Source organism: Bufo bufo, chromosome 5 (genome assembly GCF_905171765.1).
Source record: "Bufo bufo chromosome 5, aBufBuf1.1, whole genome shotgun sequence".
Classification (NCBI taxonomy): domain Eukaryota; kingdom Metazoa; phylum Chordata; class Amphibia; order Anura; family Bufonidae; genus Bufo; species Bufo bufo.
The window spans coordinates 553980647-553994215 of record NC_053393.1 but is presented as its reverse complement, the minus strand read 5'-3'; the positions used below and the strand labels follow the sequence as shown (position 1 = coordinate 553994215).

Here is a 13569-nt window from a genome sequence, read left to right as displayed (position 1 = left end):
TGCAGTCACTGTGTACATACATTACATTACTTATCCTGTACTGATCCTGAATTACATCCTGTATTATACTCCAGAGCTGCACTCACTATTCTGCTGGTGCAGTCACTGTGTACATACATTACTTATCCTGTACTGATCCTGAGTTACATCCTGTATTATACTCCAGAGCTGCACTCACTATTCTGTTGGTGCAGTCACTGTGTACATACATTACTTATCCTGTACTGATCCTGAGTTATATCCTGTATTATACTCCAGAGCTGCACTCACTATTCTGCTGGTGCAGTCACTGTGTACATACATTACTTATCCTGTACTGATCCTGAGTTACATTCTGTATTATACTCCAGAGCTGCACTCACTATTCTGCTGGTGCAGTCAATGTGTACATACATTACTTATCGTGTACTGATCCTGAGTTACACCCTGTATTGTACTCCAGAGCTGCACTCACTGTTCTGCTGGTGCAGTCACTGTGTACATACATTACTTATCCTGTACTGATCCTGAGTTACACCCTGTATTGTACTCCAGAGCTGCACTCACTGTTCTGCTGGTGCAGTCACTGTGTACATACATTACTTATCCCGTACTGATCCTGAGTTACATCCTGTATTATACTCCAGAGCTGCACTCACTATTCTGCTGGTGCAGTCACTGTGCACATACATTACTTATCCTGTACTGATCCTGAGTTTCATCCTGTATTATACTCCAGAGCTGCACTCACTATTCTGCTGGTGCAGTGACTGTGTACATACATTACCTATCCTGTACTGATACTGAGTCACATCCTGTATTATACTCCAGAGCTGCACTCACTATTCTGATGGTGGAGTCACTGTGTACATACATTACTTATCCTGTACTGATCCTCAGTTACATCTTGTATTATACTCCAGAGCTGCACTCACTATTCTGCTGGTGCAGTCACTGTGTACATACATTACTTATCCTGTACTGATCCTGAGTTACATCCTGTATTATACTCCAGAGCTGCACTCACTATTCTGCTGGTGCAGTCACTGTGTACATACATTACTTATCGTGTACTGATCCTGAGTTACACCCTGTATTGTACTCCAGAGCTGCACTCACTGTTCTGCTGGTGCAGTCACTGTGTACATACATTACTTATCCTGTACTGATCCTGAGTTACACCCTGTATTGTACTCCAGAGCTGCACTCACTGTTCTGCTGGTGCAGTCACTGTGTACATACATTACTTATCCCGTACTGATCCTGAGTTACATCCTGTATTATACTCCAGAGCTGCACTCACTATTCTGCTGGTGCAGTCACTTTGTACATACATTACATTACTTATCCTGTACTGATCCTCAGTTACATCCTGTATTATACTCCAGAGCTGCACTCACTATTCTGCTGGTGCAGTCACTGTGCACATACATTACTTATCCTGTACTGATCCTGAGTTTCATCCTGTATTATACTCCAGAGCTGCACTCACTATTCTGCTGGTGCAGTGACTGTGTACATACATTACCTATCCTGTACTGATCCTGAGTTACATCCTGTATTATACTCCAGAGCTGCACTCACTATTCTGCTGGTGCAGTCACTGTGTACATACATTACTGATCCTGTACTGATACTGAGTCACATCCTGTATTATACTCCAGAGCTGCACTCACTATTCTGATGGTGGAGTCACTGTGTACATACATTACTTATCCTGTACTGATCCTCAGTTACATCTTGTATTATACTCCAGAGCTGCACTCACTATTCTGCTGGTGCAGTCACTGTGTACATACATTACTTATCCTGTACTGATCCTGAGTTACATCCTGTATTATACTCCAGAGCTGCACTCACTATTCTGCTGGTGCAGTCACTGTGTACATACATTACTTATCCTGTACTGATCCTGAGTTACATCCTGTATTATACTCCAGAGCTGCACTCACTATTCTGCTGGTGGAGTCACTGTGTACATACATTCCACTTGCACATGCTATTCATACACGTATGTTGTATTGTACATGTGACAATACTCTGCACACAGTAGAAGACATTCCATGCTGAGGTTCGGTTCCTCTCCTCACCCTGTGTCGGCCAGTGTGGCTCTTTCTTGTGCCCATATAGTAACAAATACAGCGGGGACACCTGGAAAGAAGAGACATCGTGAGAAGATAAGCGGCAATCAGTGGAGACATAAAGAAAACTGACAGCAGGTGTCCACATGAAGCTCGTTAGGTCTATAGTATCCGTTTTACAGTATCAGGGCGGTATTATATCAGATACTGAAGGCATGAGATGGGCCGACCCGATCTCCTCTCATCCCATCATGTGTCTGTGTGTAATGTGCTTGTGTCTCCTGCAGTCTGGGTCACCAACAGTCCAGAAATTTTTGGCCAGTCCCTAAAAATAGACAACTTTTTTCCTGTGTCTGTGACTTTTTTGAGGCTTTTGATACTTGACTAGGTTATTTTGGTGGTAATTCACAGGAACTGCCGGTGATGAGGAGTTCACAGACATGGATTACTCAGAATTTCTCATTATTGTTTTCTAATTTGTCTGTAAAAATTTGTTGTCCGTCTGGGATTTTTGGATAAGTTGTCCAGTAGGAAGAATTCTGGTTGTCAACCCATCCTGCAGAGTGTATTACTGCTGGGAGTGATACCTTGTGTATCTGAGACACAGAGACTGAGGTGTGAGCTTCTAGGGCAGGGATGATGGGGGTGATGATGTGATACCTTGTGTAGGAGATACAGTGCATTCAGAAAGTCCTCACACCCTTCACTTTCCTCACATTTTGTTCTCTCGCTCCTTGTGCTATCAGTTCCCCCATCATTCTGCCCTCAGTCCCCATAATGAGAAAGTGAGAACAAAAGTTGAGAAATCTTTATTAATTTACTGACAAGGAAAATCTATAATCTTGCATTGTCATAAGTATTCAGCCCCTTTAATAGCGACATAAGTCTTCAGCCCCTTTACTCGGGACATAAGTATTCAGCCCCTTTACTTAGGACATAAGTCTTCAGTCCCTTTACTCAGGACATAAGTTTTTAGCACCTTTACTCGGGACATAAGTCTTCAGCCCCTTTGGCAGTGATTCCAGCCTCCAGTCTTCTTGGAGATGATGCCACAAGGTTTACACCCGATTTGGGAATTTTTCGGCCGTTCTTCTCTGCAGATCCACTCCAGCTCTTTCAGGTTGGATGGGGGCCGTCCGTGGACAGCCATTTTCAGTTCTCTTCAGAGATGTTCCATTGGGTTCAGGGCTCCTGCTGGGCCACTCAAGGACATTCACTGAGTTGTCCCTCAGCCGGTCCTGTGTTGCCTTGGCTGTGTGCTTAGGGTTATTGTCTAACCTTCTGGAAGTTTCTTTCACCTGCAAACAGGATCTCTGAGGCTCAGCCAGAGTGACCATTGGCTTTTTGGTCACCTTCTTTTCAAAAGCCCTTCTCGCGGATTACATGGTTTGTTGAGGTGGCCAGCTCTAGGAATGGACAGGACACAAAATGTTAAACGGTGCTGACATCTTGGCCTAGGTGCGTAGTGATCCTCCTTAGTGATAAATCAAGCTCTCTCAGGTCGATGATTCTATCTTCTCAGTCTGTGACAAGTAGTGATAACTGCCATATCGATGAAAAGGAGGCATTGCAATCACCCCACATGACAGGATTAGATTTCTGAGGGTTTCATGTAGCTAAGAAAATGTACATTGGAGCTAGGTGCTGAAAATTGCTAGTTGCCAAAAATGTCATCATCTTCAGTTCTTAGCGATACCAGCTGCTTTCTAGATTTTATAACCTTATGGCTTCTTGCTCCTACTGTTGGCATTTCAATGTTATTGAGTGTATGTAAGTCGGAAAAGCACTTCATCTCCCTGCAGCTTATTTAGATATTTAGATGTGCAGTCGTTATTCATGTATTACACAGCGAGGGAGAGGTCAGCAGAGTCATCTCATGATCATTTGAGGATAAGATAAGTAGAGTCATCTCATGATCATTAGAGGGAGAGGTTAGCAAACTCATCTCAAGATCATTGGAGCGTGGGGTCATCGGAGTCATCTCATGATCATTAGAAGATGAGATCAGCAGAGTCATCTCATGATCATTAGAAGGAGAGGTCATCAGAGTCATCTCATGATAATTTGAGGATAAGATAAGTAGAGTCATCTCATGATAATTAGAGTGAGAGGCTAGCAAACTCATCTCAAGATCATTAGAGCGGGGGATCATTGGAGTCATCTCATGATCATTAGAAGATGAGATCAGCAGAGTTATCTCATGATAATTAGAGGGAGAGGTCAGCAAAGTCATCTCATGATCATTAGAGAGTGGGTTCAGCAGAATCATCTCAACACAGTTATATAGCAGAATTCCCAGAGGGCAAGGTCAGCACAATCATATCATTATCATTACTATTAAAGGAAGGGGATCAGCAGAGTCATCTCATGATCATTAGATGGTGGGGTCAGCAGAGTTAAATAATTATGATTGGATGGTGAGATCAGCATAGTCATCTCATGATCATTAGAAGGAGAAGTAAGCAGCCTTATCTCATTATCATTAGAAGGCAGTATCAACAGAGTCATCTCATGATCATTAGAGGGAGAGGTCAGCAGAGTCATTCGATGATCATAAGAGGAAGAGGTCATCTGTAATCTCACGATTATTAGAGGGTGAGATCAGCAGAGTCATCTCATGATCATTAGAAGGAGAGGTCAGCAGAGTTATCTCATTGTCATTAGAGGGCTGGATCAGCAGAGTCATCTCATCATCATTTGAGGAGGAGATTAGCACAGTCATCTCATTATCATTAGAGGAACAGATCAGCAGAGTTATGGCATGATCATTAGAGGGTAGGGTCAACAGAATCATCTCATAATCATTAGAGGGTGGGGTCAACAAAGTCATATCAGTAACATTAGAGAATAAGGTCAGCAGAGTCATTAGAGGTTGAGTTCAGTAGAATCATTTCAACATAATTAGATAGCAGAATTCCCAGAGGACAGGGTCAGCAGAATCTTATCATTATTATTAGAGGACTGAATCAGAGTCATCTCATGATCATTAGAGGAGCAGGTCAAAAGAGTCATCTCATGATCATTAGAGGTTGGGTTCAACAAAGTTATATCATTATCCTTAGAGGGTGAAATCAGCATAGTCATCTTACGATCATTAACAGGAGAGGTCAGCAGAGCCATCTCATGATCATTAGAGGATAAGATCAGATGAGTCATCTCTTGATTATTAGGCATAGAGGTCAACAGAATAATCTCATGATCATTTGAGGGGCAGGTTAGCAGAGTTATCTCATGATAATTAGAGGGTGGGGTCAGCAGAGTCATATCATTAACATTAGAGGGAGAGATCAGCAGAGTTAAGTCATTATAATTAGAGGGTGAGGTCAGCAGATTCATCTCATGATCATTAGAGGGAAAGGTAATCAGAGTTTTCATTTGTCATTAATGGGAAACGTCATCAGAGTCATCTCATGATTATTAGAGGAAGAAGTCAGAAGAATCACCTAATCATCATTATTGGGAGAGATCAGCAGAGTCATATCATGATAAGAGATGAGCAAATTTATGAAAAGTTCGATTTGGCCGACTCGCCGAATTTAAAAAAATAATTTGCTTCATCACAAATTACTTTGTCATGAAGAGCATTTTTATTTAAGTAGTGGGTGCAATGACAGGGAGCTGCAATAGCACCGCCCCCGTCATTGTACCCCTCATACGTCACCACGGACAGGATTTCGGGCGAGATCTTCAATTAAGATGGCGGCTGGCGGCCCGTCGCGAGCAAATGGAGGAGGCAAATATGATTTATTTATTTTTACACTATTTCAGGTTAAATCGATTCGCTAACATGAAGCACAAGGAAATTCGGCTTTTAGGCGAATCGAATTTATCCTAAAATTCGGATCGAATTCCACTTCGTGGGATTCGATTCGCTCATCTCCATGATCACTAGAGAGTGGGTTCAGCAGAGTTATCTCAACATAATTAGATAGTAGAATTCCCAGAGGGCAGGGTCAGAATCTAATCAGTATCATTATTATTAGAGGATGGGATCAGCTGAGTTATCTCATGATCATTAGAGGAGGTCAGAAGAGTCATCTCATGATAGTTAGAGGGAGAGGTCAGCAATGTTATCTCAAGATCAGTAGAGGGCAGGATCAGCAGAGTCATCTTATGATCATTAGTGGAACAGTCTGTAGAGTTGCCTCATAATTATTAGAGGGAGAGGTCAGCAGAGTCACCTCATGATCTTTAGAGGGATAAGTAAACAGAGTCATCTTATGACCATTAGTGGGATAGGTCAGCAGAGTTGTCTCATAATTATTAGAGCGAAAGGTCAGCAGAGTCATCTCATTATCATTAGAGGGAGAGGTCAGCAAAGTTTTGTCATGATCATTAAAAAGTGAGATCAATAGTCGTCTAACTATCATTAGAGTGTGAGGTCAGCAGAGTCATCTCATGATCATTAGAGGGCAGGATAAGCAGAGTCATCTTATGATCATTTGTGGGAGAAATCTGTTGAGCTGCCTCATAATTATTAGAGGGAGAGGTCAGCAGTCACCTCATGATCATTGGAGCATAAGGTCAGTAGAGTAATCTCATTATCTTTAGAGGGATAAGTAAACAGAGTCATCTTATGACCATTAGTTGGATAGGTCAGCAGAGTTGTCTCACAATTATTACAGTGAGAGGTCAGCAGAATCATCTCATGATCATTAGAGGGAGAGGTCAGCAGAGTCATCTCATGATTATTAGTTAGAAACGTCAGCAGATTAATCGCATAAATATTGGAGGGGGAGGTCCGCAAAGTCATCTCATTATCATTAGAGGGCAGGGTCAGAAGAGTCATCTCACATTAGAGTAGAGTCATCTTATTATTATTAGTGGGAGAGGTCAGCACCGTCATCTCATGATTGGATAGAAATTTCAGCAGAGTCATTAAAGTGAGGAGGGGGGTCTCAGAGTTACAGAGTTACAAATCTAAGTGTGAAACTGTGGCAGACATTTTGTGCCATTTTCTGGGAGACCACAATGCATGAATTGTGGCAGGAGCAATCATGAGAATGGCACCAGGGATGTTTCTATACATTTTTGATGGAGTGTTATTTTAAAGGGGTTCTGCAGTTTGTTTAAACTGATGATCTATCCTCTGGATAGATCATCAGCATCTGATCGGCGGGGGTCCGACACCCAAGATCCCCGCTGATTAGCTGTTTGAGAACTTAGCGGCTCTCCAGGAGCACCGCAGCCTTCTCACTGTTTACCACTGGCCCAGTGATGTCACAACTAGTATCAACTGGCCTGGGCGGGGCTAAGCTCCATTCAAGTGAACAGAGCTTAGCCCCGCCCACGCTAGTTGATACTAGTCGTGACGTCACTGGGCCAGCGGTAAACAGTGAGAAGACCGCGGCGCTGTTGGAGCGCCGCTGCCTTCTCAAACAGCTGAACGGCAGAGGTCCCGGGTGTCGGACCCCCGCCGATCAGATGCTGATGATCTATCCAGAGGATAAATCATCAGTTTAAACAAACTGCAGAACCCCTTTAAGGGGTAACTTCACTTGACAAGGTGGAGAAGCAGAGCTGTAATAGGGAAGAAAAATGAATCCTTTGTAGGAAAATCTCCATGTAACCAAAATCATCAATAAGAAATGGAGAAGTATTAATGAAAGGCTCCATTCTGTGGGTGTGGTTTAGTAGGATGGTGGGTGGAGCCTCATACGTTTTGACTTTAGACTTCTCAGCGTAGGGGTAACATTATAGGCGGCGACAGATCAGTCTGGCTGATGCTTTCTACACCATGAACAAAACCACAGGAAGGATGACAGCAAACTGTGAGATGAACATAAACCAACCAAACCAGATACACAAGACATAAAGAATCCATCATCTCGTCATCAAACAGACGCCAGAACTGCAGATAGCGGCACATTTAACATCCACATTGTATGCGCTGTGCAAGCTGAAGACCCACACACAGTGTGTACAATGCAGGTGCTAAAGAGCCAGGTCCAACCTGACCGACAAACCTAAGAGTGACCACAAAGGAACACGATGGGCAATCCTGTATACTGAGTAATTTCTATCATAGTACTACCCAGAGGAGGCAGTATTATAGTAGTTATATTCCTGTACATAAGGAGCAGTATTATAGTAGTTATATTCTTGTACATAGGAGCAGTATTATAGTAGTTATATTCTTGTATATAGGAACAGTATTATAGTAGTTATATTCATGTACATAGGAGGCAGTATTATAGTAGTTATATTCTTATACATAGGAGGCAGTATTATAGTAGTTATATTCTTGTACATAGGAGCAGTATTATAGTAGTTATATTCTTATACATAGGAGGCAGTATTATAGTAGTTATATTCTTGTATATAGGGGGCAGTATTATAGTAGTTATATTCTTGTACATAGGAGCAGTATTATAATAGTTATATTCCTGTACATAGGGGCAGTATTATAGCAGTTATATTCTTGTACATAGGAGCAGTATTATAGTAGTTATATTCTTGTACATAGGAGCAGTATTATAGTAGTTATATTCTTGTACATAGGAGCAGTATTATAGTAGTTATATTCTTGTACATATTAGGCAGTATTATAGTAGTTATATTCTTGTACACAGGAGCAGTATTATAGTAGTTATATTCATGTACATAGGGGCAGTATTATAGCAGTTATATTCTTGTACATAGGAGCAGTATTATAGTAGTTATATTCCTGTACATAGGAGCAGTATTATAGTAGTTATATTCTTATACATAGGAGCAGTATTATAGTAGTTATATTCTTGTACATAGGAGCAGTATTATAGTAGTTATATTCTTGTATATAGGAGCAGTATTATAGTAGTTATATTCATGTACATAGGAGGCAGTATTATAGTAGTTATATTCTTATACATAGGAGCAGAATTATAGTAGTTATATTCTTGTACATAGGAGCAGTATTATAGTAGTTATATTCTTGTACATAGGAGCAGTATTATAGTAGTTATATTCTTATACATAGGAGGCAGTATTATAGTAGTTATATTGTTGTATATAGGGGGCAGTATTATAGTAGTTATATTCTTGTACATAGGAGCAGTATTATAGTAGTTATATTCTTGTACATAGGAGGCAGTATTATAGTAGTTATATTCATGTACATAGGAGCAGTATTATAGTAGTTATATTCCTGTACATAGGAGCAGTATTATAGTAGTTATATTCTTGTACACAGGAGCAGTATTATAGTAGTTATATTCTGATATATAGGAGCAGTATTATAGTAGTTATATTCTTGTACATAGGAGCAGTATTATAGTAGTTATATTCCTGTACATAGGAGCAGTATTATAGTAGTTATATTCTTGTACATAGGAGTAGTATTATAGTAGTTATATTCTTGTACATAGGAGCAGTATTATAGTAGTTATATTCCTGTACATAGGAGCAGTATTATAGTAGTTATATTCTTGTACATAGGAGCAGTATTATAGTAGTTATATTCTTGTACATAGGAGCAGTATTATAGTAGTTATATTCTTGTACATAGGGGCAGTATTATAGTAGTTATATTCTTGTACATAGGAGCAGTATTATAGTAGTTATATTCCTGTACATAGGAGCAGTATTATAGTAGTTATATTCTTGTACATAGGAGCAGTATTATAGTGGTTATATTCTTGTACATAGGAGCAGTATTATAGTAGTTATATTCCTGTACATAGGAGCAGTATTATAGTAGTTATATTCCTGTACATAGGAGCAGTATTATAGTAGTTATATTCTTGTACATAGGAGCAGTATTATAGTAGTTATATTCTTGTACATAGGAGCAGTATTATAGTAGTTATATTCTTGTACATAGGGGCAGTATTATAGTAGTTATATTCTTGTACATAGGAGCAGTATTATAGTAGCTATATTCCTGTACATAGGAGCAGTATTATAGTAGTTATATTCTTGTACATAGGAGCAGTATTATAGTGGTTATATTCTTGTACATAGGAGCAGTATTATAGTAGTTATATTCTTGTACACAGGAGCAGTATTATAGTAGTTATATTCTTGTACACAGGAGCAGTATTATAGTAGTTATATTCTTGTACATAGGGGGCAGTATTATAGTAGTTATATTCTTGTACATAGGAGGCAGTATTATAGTAGTTATATTCTTGTATATAGGAGCAGTATTATAGTAGTTATATTCTTGTACATAGGAGGCAGTATTATAGTAGTTATATTCTTGTACATAGGAGCAGTATTATAGTAGTTATATTCTTGTACATAGGAGGCAGTATTATAGTAGTTATATTCTTGTACATAGGAGCAGTATTATAGTAGTTATATTCCTGTACATAGGAGCAGTATTATAGTAGTTATATTCTTGTACATAGAGGGCAGTATTATAGTAGTTATATTCTTATACATAGGCGCAGTTTATATTCTTGTATATAGAACACAGTTTAATGTTTTCATATATTTTGAGTTATTGGCTGAATTGTTATGTACAGCGTCAACTTCTGTAGTGAAGAATATTTGGGCTTTAGTAAAGTACAAACTACATTACAAAAATCAAAGTTAGACCAGAACCACTAAACAATAAAAAAAAAAGAGTTATGGTGCACGTTGTCATAGCTGCAATGTAAAAGCAAAGAAGGACTACAAGTAGCAGCACACTGCTTTAGTACCATAGACACATGCAAACACTGGAAACGTGAATAAATGTAAACTGCATTAGTGCTCTACTTACTGTATGGAAATTACAAGATCTTTGTGCATATACTGTATATATTTTTTTATTTTGTCTGGCCCATCTACCAGCGACAAAGGGCCTTTTAACAGATAGGACCTGCACTAACAGACGGGACCTGCACTAACAGACGGGTCCTACAATGACAGACGGGACCTGCACTAACAGACAGGTCCTGCATTAACAGACGGGTCCTGCACTAACAGACGAGTCCTGCACTAACAGACGAGTCCTGCACTAACAGACGGGACCTGCACTAACAGACGGGTCCTACAATGACAGACGGGTCCTGCACTAACAGACGAGTCCTGCACTAACAGACGAGTCCTGCACTAACAGACGGGACCTGCACTAACAGACGGGTCCTACAATGACAGACGAGTCCTGCACTAACAGATTTCAGGGCAATGAAGAATCCAGCTATTTCAAATTCTGATTAAAAGCCGTGGAAGGATTGAGCTTCTAATTTCCATACAGTAAGTAGAGCAGTGATGCAGATTACATTCATTTATGTTTCCAGTGTTTGCATGTGTCTTTGTGCATGGAGCAGTGTGCTGATACTTGTAGTCCTTGTTTGCTTATACACTACGTTATTCAGCTTGGGGGAGAAATGTCTTCCTGAGATATAGAGACTAAGAGGTCTATGCTGCGTCCTCGTGCATTCTGGGAAACCATTTAATTAAAATACTTTTCTAATCATTTCTGTTTCTCTTTCAGTATTACACATTGAACACTCACCCCATCCAAATAGTGTGAACCCCCAAAGATATTTTTTATCAGAGAAAAAAGCCATAAATATGAGACAATGGAGATAAAGTCCCTCAACGAGGATCCAGTAGTAGTTGGTGGCCAAAAAGTAGAGGAAAAAAGTGACAGTTACTTTACACCCGACCTAAAGAGGAACAAACAGATAGAAATTAAAATGTTATGACTTCACAATATTTAATTTCCATTTATATGACTTTTGCAGTTTATGTTAATTTTTCAGTAGAGAAAGATTCACAATGTTTCTTAAAAACAATCTTAAAAGGCAATTCAGAATGGATACATATAATGATTAAAACACACAAAGTAGAAACAAATAAAATTTAACCTATAATAGTTTTTCTTATAAAGCAATTCTTATAAAACAATTTTTTTTTGAACTTTCGAGTGTAAACGGGCTGATGCATTACCGCCTCCATGCCTTATACCACCATGGAAGGTGTCATGAATCTCTTCAGTACCCTAAGCCACCATGGATGTAAATACTAACCATGTGTAGACCACCAAGGATGGTTTCTTATCCCCTTACCAGCACTAGACTATGACAGATGCTGATAATAGCCCTATGTTCTGGCAGTAACCCCTTTCTGCCCTTGAGTAATAAGGTTGGTGATATTAACCCTTTTGCTGCTCTAGACCACCAGGGATGGTTTTATTTACCTTTTCTGCACTAACCTATGGGGGGCACAGATAGTACCCCCTTTATTACTGACCCCCATGGATCTTGACATTAATCCCTTTTCTTGAATACTTGGGATAATGAAATTAGCCCCTTCACTGCCCTAGACCACCAAAGATGTTTTTTTTACTAGACCACAAGGGATGCTGATAATAATCCCCTTCTCCACAGTCTCTTAAGGATCTTGACTGCAACCCCTTCTTTGCCCTTGCGTACTAGAGATACTGACATTAACCTCTTCACTTCCCAAGACCACCAGGGTTACATACTTCAACCCCTACTCAATTAACTATTCTGGCTATTTATGGCTAATTAATTTGACCTTGCTGCTATTTAGGGTACGGACACATTGTCTATAGTTACATCCCTCCTTGGGAAATTTACATGGCACAATATGGTGCTCAATAGAAAAGAAACTCTGCAAAAACAGATTTTTTTTTAATCCAAGAAAAAAAAAAGTTACATAACGAAAACCTTTAAAAAAAAAATATTTTTTTTTTTTTTTGGAGCTACTGTCCGTCACTCACAAACTGGGACTTGTCAGCTGGAGGAGCCTCCGTCATCGACTTCAAGTCCGTTTCTGAGAAACGTTCCATTTCTTCAAAAGGAATTCCGGAATACAGAACTGCGTCTTTCACGAAGATACTGACGGCTCGCAGCATGAAGGACACAAAGAGGTGCATGTGGATGTAATTCCTAGTGCAGTGCAGGCGCCTGGAGGGGGGGACAAAACAAATATATGAAGAAGACTCTGTAGATCTGAACAGTTTCATTTCTCTTGCATGCAGATGGGTCTCGGCCATTACACAATCCTGCTGCCCCCACAGTTTAACGCGGGTTGTTCTAAGTGGCCAATTAAATTCCGTCCCTCCAGGGGGCTCCGTATTAGCTGCTCATGTAAATGTGCAATGAAGCAAAATGAAAGGTAAATCTCAGCGTGAGACCATCCATCATCTGATGAGCCATTCATTGGTGTTCTGGCCTCGGTAGATTAAAGCCGCCATCTCTATTAACATTCACCATTGTAATGTCAATACAGTTCATTTTAACCAGAGGCAACATCATTGTGATTACTGGAAACCATGAAAACTGTGAAAAGGTCAAGGTGGATGTTACCGCACATGTCTATGATGGAATTCTCCATCTTTTTAGGAATTTCACATCTGAAATTGCTCATATGGTCCTTCTTATCTCAAGACAGTGTCCAGCATTATGAGAGGATCAGAACCTTTTGGGCACCTATTGGACACCAAATCATTGGATGAAGATCGGTCATAGATAAGACTGGGGTTGGACTTCTTAGAACTTTCTCTGTATTTATAGGAGACACATAGCTTGTCCCACCTCATCCCTAACCTCACCACAGTGTTCATCCCAGC

General features: G+C 40.0%; 1 protein-coding gene across 1 annotated transcript in view; it reads right to left on the bottom strand.

Moving 5' to 3' along the window:
* Nucleotides 1-13569, bottom strand: part of PTH1R (parathyroid hormone 1 receptor) — a 197624-nt gene that overhangs the window by 23717 nt on the left and 160338 nt on the right. The window contains exons 6-8 of the mRNA XM_040431510.1: nt 12718-12904; nt 11485-11638; nt 2070-2130 (exon numbers count right to left, since the gene is read on the bottom strand). Of these exons, the coding sequence (XP_040287444.1) occupies nt 2070-2130; nt 11485-11638; nt 12718-12904 (402 nt within the window). The remainder of the gene's footprint in view (nt 1-2069; nt 2131-11484; nt 11639-12717; nt 12905-13569) is intronic.